Below are 27324 nucleotides of genomic sequence, written 5' to 3' on the forward strand. Positions count from 1 at the left end.
TCTGACGACAACACCAATTTCCCAAACTACATTAGGGTTTCATGCAGCTCGTCACAAAAAGCAGGCAATATCTGGGGGCACCTGGGTGGCTTAGTGTGTTAAGTGTCTGGCTTCAGCTCAGGTCATAATCTCCAGGTTCGTGGGTTTGAGCCCCATATTGGGGCTTGGAGCCTGGAGCCTGCTTCGGATTCTGTGTCTCTGTCTCTTTCTTCCCCCCCCCCCCCCCACACTTGTGCTCTGTCTCTCTCTCTCTCTCTCTCTCTCTCTCTCTCTCAAAAATAAATAAACATTAAAAAATTTTTTTTAAAAAAGCAGACAATATCTGTGACAATACCTCATTTATTTACAGTGCATCTTATGTGCAACATTAAGCTTCGGTTTATTTCCCTGTTTTAGGTTGAAGAATATAGGAATTTAGGCTGCGTCAAATATATGAAAGTGTTGAATGGCTGTAGTACTTAAAAGGAAATGTGTTCCGTGCAATTTTCAGAGAAAGGCTTCAATTCAGTAATCAAAGTAAGTTGTCTCTGGGGTGCTAGTTTCTCACAGTAGCTGATGAAGTTTATTCAGATAATCTAGGATTCCGTCACAAATGAAATACAGAGCCTCGGGGCACCTGGGTGGCGCAGTCGGTTAAGCATCCGACTTCAGCCAGGTCACGATCTCGCGGTCCGGGAGTTCGAGCCCCGCGTCGGGCTCTAGGCTGATGGCTCAGAGCCTGGAGCCTGTTTCCGATTCTGTGTCTCCCTCTCTCTCTGCCCCTCCCCCGTTCATGCTCTGTCTCTCTCTGTCCCAAAAATAAATAAACGTTGAAAAAAAAAATTAAAAAAAAATTAAAAAAAAAAAAAGAAATCCAGAGCCTCGGTGACTTTCGTATGTCTCCATTTCAGTGTTCCTATTTAGTAAAAAGCTTTCCAGATCACAGGGATCATGAACCTCCACAGAACACATTTCAGGGAGTTGTGGGCTGTTCCTCAATTTTTGGAGCCATGACTTTCAGGATAGTGTTTGTTTACATTTGGACGCGTGCACAAATCGTTTAGAAACCGGTGCAAAACAAGCGTGCATTTCATCCAGTAAACAGATATTCATTCAGCCGCCAGTTTTTTGTTGCATGTTTATCTTCAGAAAAACACGTTTTAAACTTCTTAGAGACAAACGCTAAATGTACTCAGACAATGGCAACAGCCAAAGGGGTGAGATGTGCTTTGCAAACGCCACAGGGAGACAGAAGTGGGGAGCCAGATAAACTCTAGTAAGCGGTGAGAGGACAACATAATTGCCAAACAAAGTGAAAAGAGAAAGCTACACTGGAGGAGGAGTCAGAATGCTATTCCTTCTACAAATTTCTTGGAGGTGTTCTCAGGTAACGAGGCGGCCGTGTGAGACCAGATGAAAAGGCCGAGGGAAGATTCAGGCACTCAATACTGTCAAATATAAAATCCTTTCTGTGGTCCTTCCTTCCACCCTCCTCCTCTCTTGAAAGCTTAGCAAAATTCCAAAGATACGCATCTAGTTAAAAGGGACAGAATAAACCCTTGGCCTCGTTTTAGAACGATTTTAGCCTCCTACTTATATTAAGTGAGAACAAAAGGATAATGAGGTTCTTTGTGTGATGTTTTATTAATGAACTTAATTATCCTTAAAAAACAGATAAAGGATAAAGCAGAGTCTGTTTTAACTTCGTAGAAAATAAGCTGAGGGTGAGTAATTTCTGAAACAATGGGACATTTCAGGGGACTTATGAGTTTTAATAAAGCTAAGGGAGTTGAATTAAATACAACTTATAAAGTAATGTGTTGAGTATTTCCTCCCCCAGGGAACCACAGTAAACTATTCATGTGGCTTCATGAGAGTAATTTTCTTTTATTGAAATTGGCCTTCTTTTTCTCCCTACAAACTCCTTTCGAAATGTTCCATATTAGAAAGACTTTAAGGTATCCTAATTTTTTAATACATTGCTTTATAAAGCATGTTGTAGGAAGTAAAATGCAATATCTTAGCTACACATTAATCCTCAAACACCTGAAGAGAACAGGCAAAAGGCAGTTTCTTGGAGTCACACAGAGTACAAAAGAGAACTCCTTAAATGGGGTAACTGACCTATTAATTACATCTTCAAAGAGTAGAATTATATTTCAAAACTCAGTAACCACAAAATCTCAATAGATTTCCTCAAAAGGGAAGACTGATGATACATCCAATCCCTCCACCAGCTGTCCCTTCTAGCTCCCCTGCTCAAGAAACCCCACTTAATGGTATATTAGTGAAAGGTTTCGGGGAATCTAACTATAAATGAGATAAATGTGCTAACTGAGCTATTTATAACCACTTTAGGAAGCTCTCGTGTGGCTTCTTGGCTTACAAGTAACCAAACTTTTATCCAACCGTCTGAAAAAAACACAATCGAAGACTTTCAGGAAAACAAATATTGCTATAAAAACTCTGGCTATTCAAAATCACACTTCCTGTGGGTACACTGCTAAAATGCAATGCACATTTGACTCCTTAACATCTATCCATGCAAATAATTTTTTTCCCAAATTATTCTGTCAATGAGAAACAAACATATTTATAAAAATGCCTCATGGGTACTTGCAGACCACTCTTAGTCATTTCATAATATTTATGAAGCATTTGAGAATATTCTAGGGGCACCCAGGTTGCTCTGTCAGTTAAGTGTCTGACTCTTGATTTCGGCTCAGGTCATGATCTCACGGTTCATGGGATTGAGCCCTATGTCGGGCTCCCAGCTGAGAGGGTAGAGCCTGCACAGGATTCTGGATCTCCCTCGCCGTCTGCCCCTCCCTGGCTCGTGTGCGCACACATGTATGTGTGTTCTCTCTCCCTCCCTCAATATAAAGAAATCAACTTTAAGGAAAAAACGAATATTCTAGATAATGTCAGGAGTGTGGTGGGAGGGGAAGAAGATAGGGACTCTACCCTTGAGACATTTACAAAATATTAAAGATGCAGAAAAAACTAACAGCGGCTCATATTTCTATAACACTTGGATTTCAAATTGCTTTCACAAACATAATCACACCTTCTCACATAGATGCATTAATACCCTTTACCACAGAGGAGTTCAGGAATGCAGGCAAATCCAGCTAGAAGCACAGAAGGAAAAATATCTAATCACGAACTTTACCTCTGTGGCAGATAAACGCTTGTCTCCATTATCACTTCCAACGCCCGAATCAGAATCCTTCTTGCTGGGATAGATGCCATCGGTATGGAATCCATTTAGAAAAAAACGAAATCGCAAAGTTCACAACAAGATACATCAATTTATATTCAAGTAATGACTCTGCTATACAAATTTTATTACTACCATAAGGCAACGAATCAGCCCAATATTAAAGGAGGTTAAGACAAGGGCCTCATGAAAATCAGATACTCTGTCTAAGCAGAGTAGAAGATAAACTCTTTGCGTTCAAGGTTTCATAAATTCATACTCTAACCAAGGGGCCTGGTCTTTGAAACAGTTAACAATGTTCTCATTTTAGTGATTCCAGTGTACGAAAAGCAAAAACTACCTAATTGCTTTTACCTTTTACGTTACAAGAGGCTTTTAACTTTTCTATAGTTACTTTCAATAATTCTGTAAGCCTTTTACCCAGTGACTAAATAAATTTGATGTTTATAAAAGTAAAATAATGAATACATATTTTAAGCATTAAGTAAAGCGATCATTAGGGTAGCCTGAGATTTTAAGCCACCATGTTTACTCTTTTAGTAAAAAGTTAAGGAAAGGTCTCTGCAATGAAGACCTCTCAAAACGGCCTGTGTTTCTATACATGTGTTCAGCGTGGGAACTTTGTTCTCTGAAAATTCAAGGCCCAATTTATGCCACAAAAAGGCCAAGGGCATGTGAAAGGATTCCAACACATCGGTTCCAAACAGGAAATGGCAAAAACTACGCACACCGCATTTTTAAAAAGACAGTTACAACACAAAACCTGTAGTGTTTCTTAACAATGTTCTGGTGGCATATTAAAAATTAATCATTAAAAAAAAGCATACCTGAGCCTTTATGGGTGTTTTAACTGATAAGTAAAAAATACCCATATTTATATTATGGATTGCATGTACAAAGATACATATATATGCGTTATAACATACACAAACGGTCCTCAAGAAAGACCGATTATTGATTAGATTAGGGAAGGTAAGATTTGCAAGATGCCGAAAGGTTATCCGCACCATAAATCTGCGCTGGTTAAGAGAGACCAAGGGATTTTTTGGACTTACCCACCCAACCGGTGCACTCTGGCCGAAACAAATCCTAAACAGGGGCTTTCAGCCACTGCAGTCACACCCACCTGTCCTCCACGTGCTGGTGTAAATGTGGCCTCTCCATCGTGTGGAGATAGAGGGAGTCGGTTGTCTTCATCTGACATGCTTGTATGCTCAGATACTTGAATATGTGCACTTTGCCCTTTGTGCAAATCTATGGAGAAATTAATAACACATAGTTTTAACGTTTTTTAACGGCAAAACAAAATGTAAACCCTAGACATTTGACTGTGTATTTTCATTTAAAATAACACTTTAACAATACGCACCCAATTTGGCCTCTCCAAAACATACGAGAATTTAGGCAACCGTTTCTTCCAGATTCTACTTTGAATAGAAAACCATTCTAACAGAAGTGTGTTTAAGTCTAAATAGTGTAAAAAAATATAGAAGTCAGGTAACCGACATGGTTTAACATCCCACTTCTGGAAGCATTCACTTTGTTCCCACATGGTTTAACAGCTGAATTCGAAACTTATCTCTGAAAAACCAACAATCATATTTGAAAATGTCTGAACTCCATTTCGCAGCTCACAGTAACGTAAGGCATGTATTCCTCCTTGAGTCTAAGCCACACGCTCCATGAAGGAGTTTCCAACGACCGTACAAATGCCACCATAATCACACCTGTAATTCTGGGACTGCAGCGATCAGAACAGTGAGCTAAACCCTAGTAAACGGACTCTATGTAGCAGAAGACAACGTACTGTAGTCAGATTCACCCAAGGTTTCATCTTTCAGAGACTGTGATCAAGTCTAAAACAGTGTGAATTCAGCAGACGATCAGAGGTCCGGCTCTGCCCAGAGTTGCCGCCCCCGCGCCCCTCCCTCCCCACACCACTGACAGCATTTCTCCCTGAAACCGCTTTGCTGCGGGCCCTCACCTGTGCTGGAGGAGACTGCAAAGGGTTGTTCTCAAGTAGTAATACCTGCAGCCGTTTCATCTCTCTAAAACAAATGGGAATCACGAGCACTTTATTGCAGGAAAAGTCAAACTTTACCAAGGGAAGTTCTACTAGTTCTAAAGAACAGGGGAGGGAAAAAAAAAAAGAAAGAAAGAAAAAGAACAATTTCAGAAAGCAACAAGATTAAACGGCTTAACATTCAAAACTTAATTTTCTGCTTACAAGGAAAACTATCATTTAGCATAGTCAAAGCAAGTGAGGCATCAGGAATATGAAGTATGTGTGTCACATGTTTTACTAAAGGGGAGGGAAAATCTTTCACTGGGAGCCCAATAATTTTAAATTGTTGTTAGTTCCGAGAGAAGCCGGACACACTTGACATTTACAATATCTATTGTTCAGAAAGCCCTCTCTTCCAGCAAAACAATCACGTAAGCCACACCACATCGGTCATGTTTATATTTTAACTTCAGCTGCTAGCATACGAACAATGTGCTAATTACAAAATATTCTTATCCAGTGAATGTATCTGGGCTGGCATAACCTCAGAACTAGTTACAAGAAATATGTTCATGGTCTTTTTACTTCCACTTTAAAAACTAAATTTTATCGAATTCGGAATTTTGCAATGGACCCTGTAATCCTGATTTGATGAGGCTCCATTCTGCTGCTTTTTAAAAGTCTTCTGTAGCTCCACAAACAAGACAGAACATTATATTTAGCTTAAAATCCCCACCCAGTGGCACAGTAAACACGCAGTAATTTCAAGCATTCCAACCGACATTGGCAGCTGCAAGGAACGAAGTCAAATATATTCCGCAGAGCAAAGAGGCTGAGCCACGCCAGAGAAGTAGAGTGACACGGGGCAAACCACTAAGGTCTCTCTGTGTGGGACACTCCAGCGGGTTCCGGTCCGCAGGGGCCTCGCCACGTTTGTTATGGGACCTGGTAAGGGGTGAAATACGGTGCTTTGGAAGACACAGGGAGTTCCAAAATGGAGGATGAGTGGGCCTTAGACGAAGTGACCTTCAGTGAGCATGAACACAATTCCTCTTCTCCTCCCAGTAAGCCCTAGGGTTTTCACTTTACTCAGCTATGCCACTTCAAGCTCCACAAACAAAGATGCTCTTAGCAACCGGTTATCTCCTCTCCTATTCACTGCAATCTGGGTGTGTAAGGGACTTTCCTTGTTTCGTGCCTTAGCGAATGTGAATTACTCCACAAGGAGTCACGAGGCTAGTGACTAGAACAGAGGGACTAGTGCTAGAACAGAGGGAGCAGAGCACCCCACGTGGCAGGTCCCCAGCTCGGCTCCTGACAGGCGGCCGTGCAAGAGAAACTCAGGAAGTGTAGTTTGCAAACTGCCCCGAATAATTCGCCGCCCAAACCCAGTCCGCACCCCCTACCCTCAAGAGCAGGGTAAGTGATTTGCCTCACCCCCTACTAGTCCTGGAGGTTGCCTTGAAGGCTCCGTGAGCAACGGAAGGTGGAGGAGAGAGGGAGGAGGGGAACGTGGAAAACAGCATGGAATCAAAAAAGTCAAAGGAAAAGGGAAAGTAAGGTCTCTTTCGCTTCATAGTTTAGTTCTAAAACCCGGGTAAGAATTAGAGAGATTTATATACAAAAGGAATATCCCCTTGCTGTATCCGTAGTGATATCAATCCATCTCTAAGACAGTTAATTTTACTCAGTAAACTTAGGTTGACAAATTAGTAGCAAAATGGAACTGGACTCTTGTTTCTTCAACTCTTTGCCACTGGAAATGAAGACTTTTAAGTAAGACTGAGGGCTAAGATCCTGGAAGTCATAGCAGGAGAGGGAGGAGAGGCAACTTAAATAAATAAGGTAAAGTAAGAATGGCTTTTACAACGACTATTCCCTTTAATTGTAGTTTGGGACACAATTACCATCTCAGTTTAGGAACACGAGAGCCTGGCAGTTTCACAACAAGAAAATGGCGGGGAGAAAGTGCTAACACCAGCCCAGACATGGTCAAAAGAAGAAACAGGGCAGAAAAAGGGGGTAAGAAAAAAAAATCCCAGGGAACCCTTTGTTGCAAAGAAGGTCAATGAGTGACTCCTTTAATCTTACCTCTGTCCATTCATGTCCTAGAAAAAACAAAGTATGGTCTCCTGGTTGTAGTATTTGTAGTAAAACCACCACAAAATTGATTGGGTAATTAAGGCTACAGACTAGTTTTCCCTCCTCAGATTGAAAGCATATGGGGAGGGGTACTCAAAGAGGAAAAACAAGTAAATATGGGAAGTCCTTAAATTCACTGCCTGCAAGCACCATCAATGCTCTTTTGTTAATGGAGTTCTCCCCAGTGAAGCAAAAAAGAAATTTGATATTCAGGAAGTTACTTAAAAAAAAGTTTCCAGTAAACGAAAGCCTTAGCTTTGAGTAGATTTTAAAATATTAAACCTGAGAAAACATAATTATGAAAAGGATAGAAATTTGTAACTGATCTTTTCCAGGGAAAGGAATGCTTTCAAGGTAGGAGCATAGGGGGGCACCTGGGTGGCTCAGTGTGTGAAGCGTCCGACTTCAGCCCAGGTCGTGATCTCCCGGTTTGTGGGTTCAAGCCCCGCATCAGATTCTGTGCTGACAGCTCAGAGCCTGGAGCCTGCTTCGAATTCTGTGTCTCCCTCCCTTTGCCCTTCCCCCACTCACATTCTGTCTCTTGCTCTCGAGAATAAAATTACAAAAAAAAAAGACATTAAAAAAAAAAAGGTAGGAGCACAGGAAGTGGGGAGAACAAGTTGTGTGGACACACTTTTCACATGCTTCTCAACTACAATAGGCAACCATTCCATGGCTCCATTACATTTTTCTTTTGAAAATGAGAGTTTGGGGATTTGTAATGATTTGTAATGATTTGGCAGTGATTAGCATGAGAGCTTAAATGTAAAGAAAAGTTTCCGTTAATGCTATGAAAGGTTAAATGCTTACAAATGTGTTGTTAGTAAGAGTTTCTCCCCTTGGTACTTGCTCAAACCAAGAAAAACAATGTCATCCAATCAAAATGCATTGGACAATGACAGAATGAAAAAACAATGTTTTTATACCAAGTCATCTCAAATATTGAAGTAATACATCTTTGTGCTGAGATCGTTTCTAACTTTGTTTCTTTAAAATTTTTTTAAATTTTTATTTACTTTTTTTTTTGAGAGAGAGAAAGAGAGAGAGAGAGAGAGAGAGAGAGAGAAAGCGCACACACTCGGGCACGCGCAAGTGGGGTAGGGGCAGACAGAGGGAGACACAGAATCCCAAGCAGGCTTCAGGCACTGAGCTATCAGTACAGAGCCTGAGGCAGGGCTCGAACTCACAAACTATGACATCATGACCTGAGCCGAAGTGTGACGCTTAACTGACTGAGCCACCCAGGCGCCCCATAACATTCCTTCTTTAAAAATGCACAAGCAAGGTGACGGTGGCAGGCAGGCACTCAAATGTCCCATCCATAAAAGCACAGTGCATTTTATAAAGTTCTTTCCCTTCCATGAGCTTCACTGGCTTGCCTTCAAGCCAAAGATCGAAATGCAGAAAAAATCAGGTAGCTCTCAACTTGCTGCAATAGTGTCAGATTAACCAAATGTTTTAGCTTTTCTTTCCAAATATATGCTTTTGCTTTGCGGTATATTTAAAAAAGATTTTTTTAACGTTTACTTATTTTTGAGACAGAGAGAGAGAGACAGAGCATGAGCGGGGGAGGGACAGAGAGAGGGAGACACAGATTCCTAAGCAGGCTCCAGGCTCCCAGCTGTCAGCACAGAGCTCGACGCGGGGCTCGAACCCACGAACCATGAAATCACGACCTGAGCTGAAGTTGGACGCTTAACCAACTGAGCCACCCAGGGGCCCCTGATGTGTATTTTTAAATATATGTTTGAAACTGGGTATGCCCAGGGGCCTTAAATGGAACTGATGGAAATGAATGCGATCTTTGAAAACCAGAGCATGTTTCTGGGAAAGCATTCAGTGTTCCTTCCACTGCTCCTCAACTCCTTCTGATTCAAGTCTGAACAAGAAGCCCAAAATCTGAAATTCAGGTCCACCACCATCTACAGAGCTGCTTGTCAAAGTTCTTAATGGTGCACCATTTCTGAACAACTGTATCTTTTTATTTGAACTCAAAGACAATATGTCAGAGGGACATCCTGGACAGGCCCACAGCCACAGGGAAGGGCTCGCCTGAGTCTGGCTCCCGAGTAGGGACGTCTGAGCAGGCAACCAGTCTCGGTGCTGACACTCTGGAGGATCCCTGCTTCTGGCCTCTGAGAAATTCACTAAAACTGCCAGTGACATTAGTCCGACTACCATTTCATCAGGGGCAGTGCCCTCACCTGAAGCATAGATTCCGTACACAGTGGGTGGTGCCTAACCAGGTCTACCAAATAGGCAAAGCCAGAAATCCTAATAGCTGGGTCTACAAGACCAAGTATATGACCTAAAGTGTTCTGATTGTTCCAGAACATCACACATCCATACCAAAAACAACTCCTGTTATGAATTGTGTGTCCTCAAATTTCCTATGTTGGAGTCCTAACCCCCAGTACCTCAGAATGTGACTGATTTTGGAGGTAAGGACTTTCAAGGGGTAATAAAGTTAAAATGAGGTCATTTGAGTGGGCCACAACCCAACATGACTGGTATCCTTATACAAAGAGGAGATTCGGGGCACTCAGGTGGCTCACTGGGTTAGGTATCTGACTTTGGCTCAGGTCACGATCTCACAGTTCATGAGTCCTAGCTCAGCGTCAGGCTCTGTCCTGACAGCTCAGGGCCTGGAACCTGCTTCAGATTCTGCGTCTCCCTCTCTCTCTGCCCCTCCCCTGCTCGTGCTCTGTCTCTCTCTGTCTCTCAAAAATAAACAGTTAAAAAAATTTAAGAAGAGGAGATTAGAACAGAGACACAGAGGAAGGATGATGTGAACCCATGGGGAGAAGACAGCCATCTGCAAGCCAAGGAGAGAGCTCTCAGGAGACACCTTGATCTCGGACTTCCAGCCTGCAGATCTGTGAGAAAGTACATTTCTGTTGTGTAAACCACTCAGCCTGTGGTACTTTGTTATGTGAGCCCGAGCAAACTAACACACACACACACACAGTCTCATACAGGGGAATGATAGTGTTGCTGTACCCCTTGACTCAAATGAAAAGTTGGATATTAACTTTTCTGTCATCTGCATGTGAAATTCACAGAATTCATGTTAATATAATAAGTAATATTATTAGGCATACACAAACATGACCAGACAAACTGCCTTCTTCACAAAAGTAAACCAAAAAATGATAATAATGAACATCTCCTATTTTCTTCTTTTTACCTTGTGGTAAGACTTTAAGGTAATTTCTTCTGACATTCAGTTCCCGTAGAGCTTTCAACTGACCTATCTGCTGGGGCAGGGCTGTGATCTCGTTGCAACTGACGTCCTGCAGCAAAAGCAAAGGCAGAAATGATAAGCATCTTCTTCCAGGAAATCAAGCATCCCGTGTGAAATCTCCTTCAGGAATTTATGTATTTATTTTAGTAGCCTTCACGCCCAGCACACAGCCCAGCTCGCGACTTGAGCTCACGACCCTGAGCTCAAGACCTGGGCTGAGATCAAGGGTCGGACGCTTAACCGACCGAGACACCCAGGTGCCTCCTTAAGGAATTTAAATATGAGGGCAACTACTCGGGTACATTTCTCTCCTGGTCTGTAGGTCAGGCTTAGCACAGAGAAGAAAAGGAAAGTGCAGCATTTTGAACACTGAGGACAAAAAGAGAAAAGGAAGGATATTCGGAGCACTCAGGAGCTCCTTTGGCGGCCTCGCACCTGCTGCGTTCATGTGCTTCAGTCTCATTTAATTCTCACCACGAACCCCTGAGGCGGTATTAGCAGCTTAATATTTACAGTCAGAAAAATGAGGCTCAGGGAGGTTAAGTCAGGCGTCCAAGGCAGTTACCACTCGGAACAAATGCCCGCCCCCTGTGAAGACACCATCCCACAGTACCTCTGAATAGAACGTCACACATCCTATTTACCAAACACTCACATCTGACAGTGAAAAACTGTGACTATGAATGCATCTTTTGGATGCGTTATTTATTTAAAATGGATTTGCGACTGGAAGGCTGGCAAGTTTGTGGACCTGAACACCTTTCAGTACATTTTCCAAGACTGTGGGGCATGCGGATGATGTCTTTTTTGCACTGAAAGACTAATATCCTATCAACAGTTGACTGGAACCGCGTCTTGACGAGTGCAGAATGAAAACTATGAGATTTACAATCTTATTCTCCCCTAATCCCACTCTTCCACTTTCTCTGGAAGCTCTGCTCGGCTCTCCACCCCCCACCCCAGCTACTCTATTGTCCAGACCAACACTCCATTTCACTGGGCACTATAATGGTCTCTTTGATCTGCCCCTCAGATCCACCTTTCGCAGAGCTGCCGGAGCTTGCGCATTTCACTGCATCATTTACCAGCTTAGACATCTGCAACAGCAATGTCTCAGAAACCCATGGGGTAAAGTCCCCGACTCCACAGCAAGGGCCAGCAGCTACGGTTCAGATGGGATTTCTCCAGCGCCACCTCTCTGAAAGCCCTTGCTTGCATCCCCAGGCCACGTGATTACCGACTGCAGCCGCCAGTGTGTGCCAAGGGTTTCTCAGTCCCAAACCTGTTCCGGCTCTTCCCCTGCCTGGTGTGCCCCTCCCCAATATCGTCCTCTTGTCCCACCTGCATCCTTCAAGATTTAATTCAAGGCTCTCTCTTCTCTGAAACCTTTGTGGAGGTTTCCCCCACTGTCCCCCTCTGAACGAACACCCACGGAGAATGCCCTTTTTCCTTGGTGGTCCTGTGGATAATCTATTACCGTATTCACGTGTGCACACATTTGCCTTCTCTTAGAAGCCTGTGAACTCCTAGATGGGAGGCTCTCATTCACTCCATCCTTCTGGTGCCAAGCAGAGTGCCGGGACTAAAGTAAGGGATCAGGAAGTGCTGGATGAAATTTCTGAAGCCCATTTATGTTGACACTCCACATGCCGTGGCTCTCTCTGCCTCATGGCTGGAACCCCAGAATGCTCCCACAAACATACCAATCCCGGCAGGTCCCTCCTGGAAAGGCACAACCACAGATATACTTGGGCTAGGAACGATCCCAGTGGGATCAACTCTTCAGATACCCCACATCTCTTCTCAACCTGCAAAAACTTCCCCTTTCACTCCCCCTTTTAGAAGGCAGCAAAGCCTCGTTGCAGAAATCGGTTTCACATTCACTCAGATGAGAATTCACCATTAACCAGTCCCCTCACACCCCAGGGCTCCCGTAAGAACAGAACTATGCAGAACACAGGGCATCACTGCCCTCTAATCTCTTCTCATCTAAAAATCCTCCGGTGACCTGGTAATCTGCCAAGGTCACGAGGCTGCTAAACAAGTATCACTTGCTGAAGAGGAATAAAATCACTCCTGATAAAAGGGAATGAAGCAGGCCTCTGCAGAGGCTGAGTGCACAATGCAATGAGCCCTCGGGACTGCTCGGCTGTCTGGCCGAGGGGAGGTGGCATGACAGGCTAACATGAGGTGTTCAAAGGCGTCACCCCCAGGCTGGCTGTTGATGCATCACTCCTGGCCCAGAAAGTCACATAAAATTCCTTGAGAAACATCCTTAGTGTTTAAAAACAAAACAAAACAAATAACCCACAACGCACATCTGCAGAGAAATACAAGTCTAAGGAAATAATTATAGAATTAGAAAGTCCAGAGAGTTGTCCAGTCACTTTTAGCCCCTCACTGCATCAGCAAATAATTCTGCCTTTCTGCATGCACTTCCATGTACGAGAGGTAAAAAGTGAAATGCTACCTTTTCCTAATTTCTATGGTATCTGATCAGTCACAAGTACCAACAACCAAACCCTTTCAATGAAATCTTTATCTTTCTTTGCCTCAACTGAGTCACAAATAAGCAAGTATCCTTCCATTCCATTCTCTTTAAGATTTTTTAAAAACGTTTATTCACTGGGGTGCCTGAGTGGCTTAGTCGGTTAAGTGTCCAACTTCAGCTTAGGTCATGACATTCTCACGGATCACAAGTTGGAGCCCCACGTCGGGCTCTGTGCTGACAGCTCAGAGCCTGGAGCCTGCTTTGGATTCTGTGTCTCCCTCTCTCTCTGCCCCTCCTCCACTCACACTCTGTGTGTGTGTCTCTCTCTCAAAAATAAACATTGAAAAAATTAAAAAATTTTTAAATGTTTATTCATTTTTGAGAGAGACAGAGCGTGAGCACAGATAGAGAGACAGATAGGCGCCCCTCCATTCTCTTTTAAAAGAGCCTTCACACAAATAGTATACAGGTATATATACTATATACTAATAGTATATATTTCTAGAAATATATGAGATTAAATCATGCTATTGGACTCACAGCCAGGCATAGTCACACGGGTGATAGGAGTGGAGGGTCCTTAGGGAAGAAATAGTGGGAATGTTCCTTCTCTGGAGAGAAGTTATGTTATTGACATCTACAGTAGGTCTTTGTAAGTCTGTGTATGACTGCACAAGAAAAATCCTTTTGCAATTTACGGGAATCACAGATTTTTGATATAAAACTGAAAATTTTCAGAAGCTTCAAGGGCAGAATTCTTTAAAAAATCGTTCTTTCAAGAAAAAAGGAGGGGAGAGAGGGAAGCAAAAGATAACATATATTTAGGCAGATTATTCACAGCATAAAATCTCATAAAATCTCATTCAGTCTTATCCCATTGGGGTATACTATAAAACACGCTTTGCATTTTGTCGATTACCCTCTGGTTAGCCAGAAAGGCTATGCTATTTCCCTAAATATAAGGTAATTTTTTTTTCTAACATATATTTCTCACATAATGGCTTTATCAAGGAAAATCACCTCCCCTCAGCTATATTTATATGTTTATTTAACCAGCAGGGAAAGCAGTTACCCAATTTACACTTAAAAAAAAAACAAAACATAATGATAAAGAGTTTTTCCTTTTGACTTACAGGACAGTACATCTGTAGACAATTAGAAACACCAAGTCCAATAGTCCATTCACATTTTGAAGGGTGTATAGTGAAAGTCAAAATGTTTCTTTTTTTTTTATTTTTTTTTTAACGTTTACTTATTTTTGAGACAGAGAGAGAGCATGAACGGGGGAGGGTCAGAGAGAGAGGGAGACACAGAATCTCAAACAGGCTCCAGGCTCTGAGCTGTCAACACGGAGCCCGACGCGGGGCTCGAACTCCCGGACCGCAAGATCGTGACCTGAGCCGAAGTCGGCCGCTCAACCGACGGAGCCACCCAGGCGCCCCAAGGTCAAAGTGTTTCAATAGTACTCTTCGGTCGGTTATTTCCTATCCTGCCAAAATAATGAGGGGGAAATGCCAGGCGGATCTAGCAAGAAAGCAAGATAAAGACTTTACACCATAGGCGCACCCGGGTGGCTCAGTCGGTTAAGCACCTGACTCTAGCTCAGGTCATGATCTCATGGTTCGTGAGTTCGAGCCACGTGTCCTGTCGGGCTCTGTGCTGACAGCTCAGGGCCTGGAGCCGGCGTCGGATTCTCTGTCTCCCTCTGCCTCCTCCCCTCCACTCATGCTCTGTGTCTCTCTCTCTCTCTCTCAAAAATAAACATTAAAAAAAGTTTTAAAAAGACTTTACACTATTGTATAATCCATATTACAGAATTAAGCAAAAGTCTACTGCCTCCCAGTTACCGAACCTTGCTGAATTTTAAAGAGGCGATGAATTTCGTCACAAAAACAAAACCTCCCGTGTCTTAATTAGCTGGGGAACGAGGAGGAGGAAAAAGATGAGAGAAGATAATAGTCTAAATGTTTTGGGATATTTCAGGTTAGAACATGAAAAACATCATCCTAGAACAGGCTGGTTCTCTAAAATATGTCTGTCCACATTTAGCCTAAGGTCTGGTTTTTCAAGTCTTGAGTTAATTTTAAAAAGATAACATTTAGGGGCGCCTGGGTGGCTCCGTTGGTTGAGCGGCCGACTTTGGCTCAGGTCACGATCTTGCTGTCCACGAGTTCTAGCCCTGCATTGGGCTCTGTGCTGACAGCTCAGAGCCTGGAGCCTGTTTCAGATTCTGTGTCTCCCTCTCTCTGACCCTCCCCCATTCATGCTCTGTCTCTCTCTGTCTCAAAAATGAATAAACGTTAAAGAAAAAAAAAAAGATAACATTTAGGAAAATGAATTTAGTAAGTAAAGAACACTAATGCCTCACACTTCTTCCGCATTTAGTTGTGAATTTACCAAGCTGTGAATTCCAGATTCAGTGGCTTCTTAGAATGGTCAAATGAATCCCTTCTGAATTGTCTATTAGCCCTTAAACTATGTCTTAGAAAATAATTATTGCACTCTTCAGTGGATCAAATTGTCATATGTTTACTGTTATAATACTGCAAATGTACAAGCAGGCCAAAAAGAAATCATCATAAACATGTCATAAATATTTACAAATTATATTCTTTGTTATATAGAAATGAATCTAATTATTATATAATAACATACATACTCAAACTTAAGTTAAAGGACCAGCCAGTCCAATTTAGTCATTTAGAGTAAAAAAAAAAAAAAAAAAAAAAAAAAGAAACTGGACAATTTTAACTATGACCTAAAATATACTTTTTTTCCACTGGTTTAATCAACATGTTTTTAAGTAACCAAAGGAAAAACGTTAGAGTCATTTTATGCCAGCCCTTCCAGGCAATAATGGAACTTACTAGAAGTATTAAATGCACACTGGAGACTAATGGATTTTTGTTATCAAGTACTAGTTGTTAATTTATCTTCAGTATGTAAGAAACACAAGGATTTAAAACACCAGATTCAGTTCAGACATTATTAAACTAGGTAATGTTCACTTTCAGAAAATAATACTGTAAAAAAGAAAAGCGATTTTTTAAGGAGTAACCTCTAATGAAAACCAACACAAATAATGCGTCAAGATGACCTTGGTTAGGGAAGATGTCCAGAGTAACCAGGCCACCCTGTGGAACTGTGCACACGGTATTTTCTCATGAGCTACCTTGATCTCTCAGGTTTTCAAAAACCTCGTGTAGTTATACCATTGCTTAAGCCATACTTTTGTAATAAATCTAGCTCTTTAGTTAACTGAAGGGAATGTGAACAGTCTGACAGGAAATTTAAGCTAGTAACTCCCATCAAGGGCTCCTACTCTTTTTTGGGGAGGAAATGTCTATTTTATGACTTTCTGTGTGACTTTAGGTCAATGTCTTAACTTCTCTGTACCTATGTAAAAGGAAGTGGCAAAATTAATTTAAATTTCCTTGTAATAGCAGGAAGATCCATTTATCACATCAGAAATAATGAAGAGACTTTGAAAGACAGATACTTAACTTAGAAGTAATGTCAATTTTGATTTCTTAGCCATCAAAAACTTCGATGCCTGTAGTCAGAATTTCTTTCTTTTAAGAAAAATCCAGGGGCGCCTGGGTGGTGCAGTCGGTTAAAAGTCCGACTTCAGCCAGGTCACGATCTCGCGGTCCGTGAGTTCGAGCCCCGCGTCGGGCTCTGGGCTGATGGCTCAGAGCCTGGAGCCTGTTTCCGATTCTGTGTCTCCCTCTCTCTCTGCCCCTCCCCCATTCATGCTCTGTCTCTCTCTGTCCCAAAAATGAATAAACGTTGAAAAAAAAAAATTCGAGAAAAAAAAAAAAGAAAAATCCAGTATGTTCATTTAAACTCAAAACTTTTTCAAGCAACCTCTGGTATTGTCACCTCCCAACACTTACTGAATGTCTCCTTCTAGTATAAAACTCCGCTCCACACCCTTCCTTCCAACCCAATGCTCTTCAACAGAACAGATGGTAAACAAGCCACGGACTTCCAACTGTCCCGCAGAAACCAGAGAGGTTAGAAGGCATGTCCAAAGACTGTGAATGGAAAAAAGATTATGGCAGACACATGAATTAATGTCTCCGCTATACCTAACTCAGAGGCTGGAATGTTACGTATGAAAATAATGAAGGAGGGGTGCCTGGGTGGCTCAGTCTGTTAAGCATCTGACTTCGACTCGGGTCACGATCTCGCGGTTCATGAGTTCAAGCCCCGCATCGGGCTCTGGGCTGACAGTTCACAGCCTGGAACCTGCTTCAGATTCTGTGTCTCCCACTCTCTCTGCTCCTCCCCTGCTCACGCTCTCTCTCTCTCTCTCTCAAGAGTAAAATAAAAAAAAAAAATTAAAAAACAGTAATGGAGGAATTCTCCTCAGAACCAGGTCAATACATCCTGTGTCTACAATCAATCCCTGAATTCAAACTCGCTACACAAACATTTTATGAAAGGAGAGAGAGGTCTAGGCAGGGCAGGGAAATGCAACTTTCCATCAGATATTCCTTGAGTCAGGTTCTGTGAGCTTTTCAGTATAAGAGCAGGCTTCTGGAGCAGTGATACTGTGTTGTCTTACAGCTGGAAGCCACGATTTTCACACACCGCGTGAGCGGAAGAAAGACAGAACTGAAAGAAACCAAACAAGGGACAGACAGTCTCCGGCCCTCAGTATGTCAGCCCGCTCAGGGAACCGTGAGAAAACTCAAGTTCGTCGTGCTCTGCCGCAGTGCGGTTATCTTCACGGCTCTCTGGTTATTATCACAGAAGGCACACACACAGCATCTCTTCCCAGGTACTCAGCATGTCTTCCCCTTCGGGCATGATTCGACAGTACAAGAACCGTGTTTCCAAATGCTAATGTCGTTTTAATGAGTAAAATAAGGTTTAGTCAACACCAGCACCCTCTACTGACCTTCCCTGCCCGGCTGTGGCTCCTCAGCGAGGAGACCTGCACACAGACACGGCCCGAGTTTTGCAACATTCATTCTCTGATTCACTCTCAACTGTTGGTGCGCTGCCCCAACTTTAATGGGAAAACCACTGCCAAGATGAACCAGGAACTCAACAAACAAACAAGCAAACACCACGGGGTCCCTCTCCGTGAGATGCTAAACGATCCAGAAGAAGACCCAGTAAGCACAGCTGAATGGTGCTATTGAAAGGATTGGGGCTTTCATCACACAAAACTGGTTTTTACCCCAGCTCCACCACTCCAGGCCCCCCCCCCCCCAGCTCTGGGTAAATAATTCTGAAACTCAAATCTGTCTACAAACTGTAGATATTATATCTACCTTTCTGGGTTATTGTCAAGATTATATGAAATTGCCCATGCCATATACCTAGCAGAGTGCCTGGCATATAGTAGGTGCTCAGTAAATGCTATTGCTTTTTCTTTCTCTTACAGAAAGAACGCCCAGATACAAAGACTTACAAAACAACATCTATATACAGCTACAGCTCTTAGAGTACCAGAGGTAAAGAAGGAAGTCAAAGAGGCCAGAAAGGTCCAAAAGTTCTAGGTCATTCCCATCACAAATGAGCCTGGAGGGGCCAGTTCCAAAGAGCTAAGATTCCCTAAATTCTCTTGCACCTGAAACAGCACAGAACTCTATCCTGGCCTCTCCTGGATTCAAAAAAGGACGTCTCAGTAGGTGTTTCTTAATAGCTTCTTCATGGAAGGAGGAACAATTGCGCTCCTTTGTTCTCTGCACCATCTCAAATGGCTGGACAAGCCAATCGCTGAATGGCAATGCTTTTTGTTTCATTTTCACAGTTTCAGATAACTGTGATATATTTAAGACAGTAAGGTGATGTTTTCCAGTTCTAGTCCTTAAAAATTACAGAGGACAACTCCTTTCTTGCAACAGCTACGGTTCTCTTCTTTTGTTTTTCAAAGCAGCAATGACTCTGGAATACTCACACTTGGAAGAAGAGAGAGTTTACAACTCCGTTTGGGATACTCTGAGTCTAATGTGAAATTTAAAAATATTTCTTCTAAAATAGCCAAACAATGCTCAGAGACCAATAAATTGAGTGATTTTATCAGCACGTCATTGGCTTTAAAGTACCCTGAATGCTTGGGTGGGGTCTGGTGGGAGCTGTCAAACTTTTTAACAAGTTGGTTACCACGTAACCATTTAAACAAAAGCCTCCCAAGCAAGTCTGGAATTATTTCAGGCTCTCCAGGGAATTTCTTTCCAACTGATAGCTAAAAAATCATTTGACAGGGTTACCTACAGTAGCACTGCCATTTTAAGCAAAAAAGATATGAAAGATAAATAAGAACGGATGGAAACTAATCTTTTTTTAGTCTGTGACCTTAAGCAAGGCCACTCACCCCTTGTGGTTAAATAATGGCAACAAATGAAATATTCACCAATGTCACAAATAAATGCTTTTCACAAGGAATCATGCTGGCGCACAGAGTGAAAGACCACAGGCTACAGAGCTGCTCCGCCACAGCGACGAGCATGAGAAACGCGGCTGTTCCAACCTGTGAGATGCTCTTGGTAGACACCATGAACTTCAGAGACATAATATGAAAAAAATATACAAAATACCTCACTGATTTTATATCGCAAACATGCTGAAATAATATTCTGGTCATCCTGCATTAAATAAAACATATCATTAAAATTAATTTCGCTTGCTTTTTTTTTTTTTTTTTTTTTTAAATGTGGCTACCAGTGCATTTGAAGTACGTTTGTTTGGACGCCTGGGTGTCTCAGTCAGTTGAGCATCTGACTCTTGATTTTGGTTCAGGTCATGATCCCCAGGTCGTGGGGTTGAGCCCTGCGTTAGGCTCCACATTGAGCATGGAGCCTGCTTAAGATTCTCCCTCTCCCAACCTCCCTCTTTTATTCTCTCCCTCTGCCCGTCTCCCCATCTGTGCTCTCTCTAAAATAATAAAACCAAATATCTAATAAAAAAGTTACATTTACTAACAGCAGTTAGACAATCAAATGAAATTAAAGGCATTCAACTTGGTAAGGAAGAAGTCTAACTTTCACTATTTGTAGATAACATGACACCCTATATAGAAAATACTAAAGACTCCACCAAAAAACTAGTAGAACTGATCAGTTAATTCAGTAAAGTCGTAAGATATAAAATCAATGTGCAGAAAACTGTTGCATTTCTATACACTAATAATGAAGCAGCAGAAAGAAATTGAGAAAATAATCCCATTTACAACTGCACCAAAAATAATAAGATACCTAGGAATAAACCTAACTGAAGAGGTAAAAGGCCCATACTCTAAAACCTATAAAACATTGATGAAAGAGACTGAACACTACACAAAGAAACAGAAAGACATTCCATGTTTATGGACTGGAAGAACAAATATTGTTAAAATGTCTACACTATGCAAAGCAATTTACACATTTAATGCAATCCCTATCGAACTACCAATAGCATTTTTTCACAGAGCTAGAACAAATAATCTTAAAATTTATACAGAATCACAAAAGACTCCAAATTACCAAAGCAATTTTGAAAAAAGAAAGTGAAGCTGGAGGCATCACAATTTCTGACTTCAAGTTATATTACGAAGCTGTAGTCATCGAAACAGTATGGTACTGGCACAAAAATAGACACATAGATCAATGGAACAGGATAGCAAACCCAGAAATAAACCCACAAGGATATGGTCAATTAACCTTTGGCAAAGCAGGAAAGAATATCCAATGGGCAAAAGACAATCTCTTCAACAAATGGTGTTGGAAAAACTGGACAGCAGCATGTAACACAGCAAAACCAGACCACTTTCTTACACCACATGCAAAAATTAACAATAGATGAAAGAGTTACATGTGAGGCATGAAACCATAAAAATTCTAGAAGAGAGCACGCTTTTCTGATATTGGCTGCAGCAACATTTTTCTAGATACGTCTCCTGAGGCAAGGGAAACAAAAGCAAAATTAAACTATTAAGACTACATCAAAATAAAAGCTTTTGCACGGCAAAGTAAATAATCCAAAACACTAAAAGGCAACCTACTGAATGAGAATAGGTATTTGCAAATGACATATCCAATAAAGGGTTAGCATTGGAAATATGTAAAGAAGTTATAAAAATCCACACCCCAAAACAAGCAATCCAATTTAAAAATGGGCAGAAGAAATGGACATTTCTCAAAGAAGACATAAAGAGAGCCCACAGACATACTAAAAGATGGCTCAACATCACTCTTCATCAGGGAAATGCAAATCAAGACTACAACGAAATATCACCACACACCTCTCCAAATGGCTAAGATCAAAAACACAACATACAACGAGTGCTGGCAAGGTTGTGGAGAAAAAGGAACCCTCATGTACTGTTGGTGGGAATGCAGACTGGCACAGCCACTCTGGAAAACAGCATGGAGGTTCCTCAAAAAGTTAAAAATACAACTACTCTATGATCCAGCAATCGCACTACTGGGTATTTACCCAACGAATACAAAAATAATAATTCAATGGGATACATGCATCTCTATGTTTACAGCATATTTTATTATTTACAATAGCCAAATTATGGAAGCAACCTAAGTGTCCATCCACTGATTAGAATGGATAAAGAAGATGTGTGCATACACACACACACACACACACACACACACACACACACACACACACAAAATGGAATATTACCCAGCCATCAAAGAATGAACTCTTGGGGCACCAGTGTGGCTCAGTTGGTTGTGTCCCACTCTTGATCTCAGCTCAGGTCATGATCTCACAGTTTGTGATTCTGAGCCCCACATAGGGGCTCCACATTGGCAGCATGGAGCCTGCTTGAAAATCTCTCTTGCCCTCTGCCCTCCCCTGCTCATGCTCACTCTCCCTCTCTCTCTCAAAATAAATAAATAAACAAACTTAAAAAGAGAATGAAATCTTGCCATTTGCAACAAGAATGGAGCTAGAGGGTATTTTGCTAAGTGAAATTTAAGAAGCAAATGAGCAAAGGAAAAGAGAGAGAGAGAGACAAGCCAAGAAGCAGACCCTTAACTACTGAGAACAAACTAATGGTTAATAAAAAGAGGTGAGTGGGGGGATGAATGAAATAGGTGATGGGGATTAAGGAGTGCCCCTGTCATGATAAGCACCAGATGATATATGGAAGTCTTGAATCACTACATTGTGTACCTGAAGCTAATATAATGCTATGTTAACTACAATGGAATTAAAATTAAAAATAGAACAGAACAGGGGCGCCTGGTGGCTCAGTCAGTTCAGCGTCCAATATTTGACTTTGACTCAGGTCATGATCTCATGGTTCGTGAGTTAGAACCCCACTTCGGGCTCTGTGCTGACAGTGCGGAGCCTGCTTGGGATTCTCTCTCCCTCTCTCTCTGCCCCTCCCATGCTCTCTCTCAAAATAAATAAATAAACTTAAAAAAAACAGAACAGAATTAAAATTTTTTCATGAAATAAAGTAAAATAAAATTTGCTGCTTGCGTTACCTTTCTATCAAATAGTGCTGGGTGAGGGTGTTTCAGCTTAAGTTATATTAGCTACACCAGAGTGAACTTCTGTACATCACACACTGCCTCTCTACCTTAGGTTTCTCTCTACCCTTGCAAGATGTCAAGAGCTTGGCCTAGATGCTTTTAAAACCCCAATGGCTCTCACATTCTAGGATTTCTAGGATTTGAGGATCCAACAGGTTATTGCTGGTGGAGAAAAGGCACCAGAGCCAGCTGAACACAATGCTAATAAGTAAGTAGTTACACTCAACCTTTAGTGTAACTAAGAGGTTACACTAACCTCTGGGCTCTGGACAGGGTGCCCAAGAAAAGCTCAAGGACTCCCTCACAGCCACCCCACAGCTTGTGTGTCCTGAGGCGGGAGACAGGAGACAGTGCTGTTCTACCACGGCCACAAGGCCAGCCCAGCGGCTGATAAGAGCATCTCAGGAAAGCCCCGCTCTGGTGTGGGACTGGCCCCAGGCTCAGCACACGGGCACCTATTCACAGATGAGCTGGTCCGCAGCTCGGCAGGAGAGCTGATACATGGCATGCTGTCGGCTTACGCCCAGGGTGCAGTGGGACAGAAACACATTCCAGCTGCCCACAGGTTCCAGAAGACCGACCTCACCTGTGTGCCGCCCATCTGTGGGAGCCCGACAAGTGGGGAAAAAAACCAACGCGTTATATATTGTGCTTTTAAGACCTAATCCAAATGCTAGCAGATTTGGATTGTGTGTCTATCAGACTCCTAAAAGAAGAATTCTTTAAAAAGAAAAAAAAAAGCATATAACTATCAGTTTCATCCAAAGCATTATTCCGTGTTACTGTTTTGTTTTCTGGAACCGATTAAGATGCTACCTTCTGAATCAAGATGGATTGTAAGATAGTCATCCCCCTGGCAGGCTGAGCACCTGGGAGTCTTCACAGTCTGTCCCAAGCCACAGCCCACTTTCCACCCCTTGAGAGCAGCATTCAGCAAACATGTATTGGGTCTTATGCCGAGCACCAGGTACAACAGCAAATCCCTGTCCACAGCCCTTGGTGGCTTTCCAGACATAGAGGGAGCTGGTGTGAAGAAAGCCAAGTAGGAAGAAAGTATGACTGCACAGAATTCCGTGGTAAGTATAGCGTGCTTGCATTGGGAGTGCCTAAGTCTGGCTTAGAGGATTTGGGAAGGCTTTCTGGGGGAAGTGACATCTAGCTTGGTTAAGAACTGACCAAGAGGGGCGCCTGGGTGGCGCAGTCGGTTAAGCGTCCGACTTCAGCCAGGTCACGATCTCGCGGTCCGTGAGTTTGAGCCCCGCGTCAGGCTCTGGGCTGATGGCTCGGAGCCTGGAGCCTGTTTCCGATTCTGTGTCTCCCTCTCTCTCTGCCCCTCCCCCCGTTCATGCTCTGTCTCTCTCTGTCCCAAAAATAAATAAAAGTTGAAAAAAAAAAAAAAAGAACTGACCAAGAGAAGACGAGAAGGAAGAAACTGTCCCCACAGAGACAGTGATGTGTGTCAAAGACTAGAAGTGGAAGTGAACAAGGAACACTCCCAGATGGCTGGAACTAAAGGGGCCAGGGACAGGAGGTGAATGACGGGTCTTGAATGCCCCATGGAGGAGCTGAAGGTGGCCTAACTCTAACTCTAAGGCAGTGGCCGTGAAAATGGAGCACCCAGTGTCATTCTACATAGCCTCAGCCAGATTAAACTGCTTCCCACGCTCCAAGCAAGGCACCTCCTCCTGGGCTGTCTTGCCTTTGCTCACGCCGTCCCTTCTCTCTTAAATGCTTCCTCTGTGCCTGTCTTCCTTTTTCCGTTTAGAAAATCCCACACAGACTTCTGCAAGGGGCCTCTCAAACGTCTCTTCCCTTACAAATCCTTCCCAACTCCAAGGCTGAATCAATCACTCCCTAACCACATGCACATATTTCTTGTAATAGCAAACTTGGGGGTGGGTGTGCCTACCCAAATTAATATCCATCTTCTTTCAGAACTGCCCCCTTGTTGGCAGGAAAGCAGCTGTGTGTCTGGGTCATGTGACCATGTGCCTTGTGCATCACGGACTCAGTCAGGAGAGGACATCCGACCCACATCTTGCCTTTCTCATTTAGACATCAGGGCTGAGACAGACTAGCTAGTGCTTAAGTCGGAGGACATTTAAACTTGGGATCTGTGGGCGAGACATCTCCACTGCATGGAGAAGTACAGAGAGCTAAGTGACAAAACAAACCACTTCCATGGCTCCAGACAACTTTCCAGTGTCTTGTTCTAGACATTAATGATCCCTGATCAAATGTCCAGATGCTGAGTGGCAGGAATACCCCTGCATCCTTTAAAAATATGCATTATTGAGGCACCTGGGTGGCTCAGTCAGTTAAGTGTCTGACTTTTGACGTTGGCTCAGGTCATGATCTCGTGGTTGTGAGATCAAGCCCTTGTGTTGGGCTCTGCACCCAGAGTTGGGATTCTCTCTCTGCCTCTCTCTCTGTTCCTCCCTACTCATGTGAAACACTTAAAAAATAAATAAAAAAATAATACAAAGTTAAAAAAATGATTATTTAGGTATAGTTGATATACAATGTTGTATTACTTTCAGGTGCACAACATAGTCATTGAACAATTCTATTCATTGCCCAGCGCTCACCAAGGTTAAGTCTGGTCACCATCTGACACCATACAATGTTATTACAGTATCATATTGTACGGTATTTATTCCCTGTACTGTGCTTTTCATCTCTGTGACTTATTTTCTAACTGAGAGTTTGCACTTAATCCCAGTCATCGATTCCATACATGCTCCTGGCCCCTCTGCCAATCGCCAGTTTATTCTCTGTATTTACGAGTCTATTTCTGATTTTTTTTGATTTTTTAAAAACTTGAAATTTAATTAATTAATTATTTTATTTATTTATTTGATTTGAGAAAGAGATGAGATCACAACCTGAGCTGAAATTAAGAGTCCAATGCTTAACTGACTGACCATGAAGGCACCCCTCAATATGTTTTTATTCCAAATATAAGTGAAACCGTATGGTATTTATCTTCCTCTGTCTGACTTATTTCACACCCTCTAGGTCTATCTATATTGTCTCAAAAGACAAGATTTCATTCATTTCTTATGGCTAAATAATATTTCATTGTGTGTGTGTGTGTATGTATATATGTACATATATATGTATACATATATACACACATATACATATATACATATGTATGTATGTATATATACATACACACACACACACACACACACACACACACGCACACACACACACCCCACTTCTTTATTCACTTATCTGTCGATGGACGCTTGGGTTTCCTCCATATCTTGGCTGTTGTAAATAATGCTGCAATGAACATAGGGATGCATGTATCTTTTCCAATCAGTGTTTGTGTCCTTTGGGGAATTACTGGATCATACGGTAATTCTAGTTTTAATTTTTTGGGGAATCTCCATACTGTTTTCCATGGTGGCTGCATGAGTTTACATTCCCACCAACAGTGTGTGAAGGTTTCCCTTTCTCCACATCCTTGCCAATACTTGTTATTGTTTGCCTTTCTAATTACTAGCCATTCTGACTTGTATGAAGTGTTTTCTTATTGTGGTTCTGATTTGCATTTCCCTGATGATCAGTGACACTAAGCATCTTTTCATGTGTCTGTTGGCCATCATCTGTATGTCTTCTTTGGAAGAATGTCTATTTGGGTCCTCTGCCCATTTTTAATTCAGATTTTTCTTTTTTGGTGTTGACTTGCATAAGTTCTTTATATACTTTGGATATTACCTCCTTATTGAATAAATCATTTGCAAATATATTCTCCCATTCACTAGGTTGCCTTTCTCTTTTGTTGGTAGTTTCCTTTGCTGTGCAAAAGTTTTCCATTTTTGGTGTAGACTCAATAGTTTATTTTTACTTTTGTTTGCCCTTGCCTTGGAATAGGTTTCAGATACTAATATCACATGAGTCCTGAAAAAGACACTCTTTCTTTACCTTTCAATGCCTTTATACAGCAGTAACTCACTCCTATACTAAAATTAAAGCTGATACATAGGTCACTTTCCTAACCTGTCACGTTCCTAACCAACTCCCACTGCAGACGTGATGAAGGGATGACAGCACTCTCTATCTGAGCCTCCTAAGTCATCACCATGGTGGTCCACGTGGCCTCAAGAAATTAAATGGACTTGGCACCCAATAGAAAAGGTATTGGCCATCAATGTTCTAGACTGGAATCTACTTGAAGGAAGGAACTGTGTCCTTTCCATGGTTGTAATCACAGCAGCTGTGCTTGATACAAGGTCAGTATGGAATAATGCCTGCTTGAAGGAGACATTCTGACCATTGTATTTCAGCCTGATTGCTTATTCTTGTCTCTTCATTCACCCATCTTACCTGGATGGGATTCATTCTTTCCCATTTTAGAAACAAGGTAAGTGATTCGTTTAGTAGTGAAAGACCTGAAATAGAACAGTGTTTCTTGGCCTCAGATGCACACTTACAACCCATCTCTACCCATCTAAAACATTTGTTACACTTTTTTGTCTCTGAGGATATGGTCATATTTTAGAGTGACATCACTTTGGGGCAATGGTTACTAAAACCCATACAGAATCAAAGCATTCTGTTCTTTCTAAATTACTTACATTCATGTAAAGTTGGCCCTACTAACTTATTTGTACATTATTTTGCCAGTGTATCCATAATTTATCACAAATTTATATGCGATCTGGAAAAAAATGATGTAACTACCACATGATCACCTGTAAACTTCAGGAACTGTAAATCCCGTGGACTTCAGGAAGTGTA

At 42.1% G+C, this 27324-nt stretch overlaps 1 protein-coding gene across 5 annotated transcripts in view; it reads right to left on the reverse strand.

The window, feature by feature from the left end:
- The window catches only part of LRCH1 (leucine rich repeats and calponin homology domain containing 1), a 204317-nt gene that overhangs the window by 52986 nt on the left and 124007 nt on the right, over positions 1-27324 (reverse strand). For all 5 annotated transcript variants that reach the window (NM_001048155.2, XM_023239734.2, XM_019813191.3 and 2 more), the window contains 4 exon segments: positions 3152-3215; positions 4326-4453; positions 5184-5320; positions 10534-10639. In NM_001048155.2, coding sequence (NP_001041620.2) covers positions 3152-3215; positions 4326-4453; positions 5184-5320; positions 10534-10639 — 435 coding nt within the window.

This window comes from Felis catus, chromosome A1 (genome assembly GCF_018350175.1).
Source record: "Felis catus isolate Fca126 chromosome A1, F.catus_Fca126_mat1.0, whole genome shotgun sequence".
Classification (NCBI taxonomy): domain Eukaryota; kingdom Metazoa; phylum Chordata; class Mammalia; order Carnivora; family Felidae; genus Felis; species Felis catus.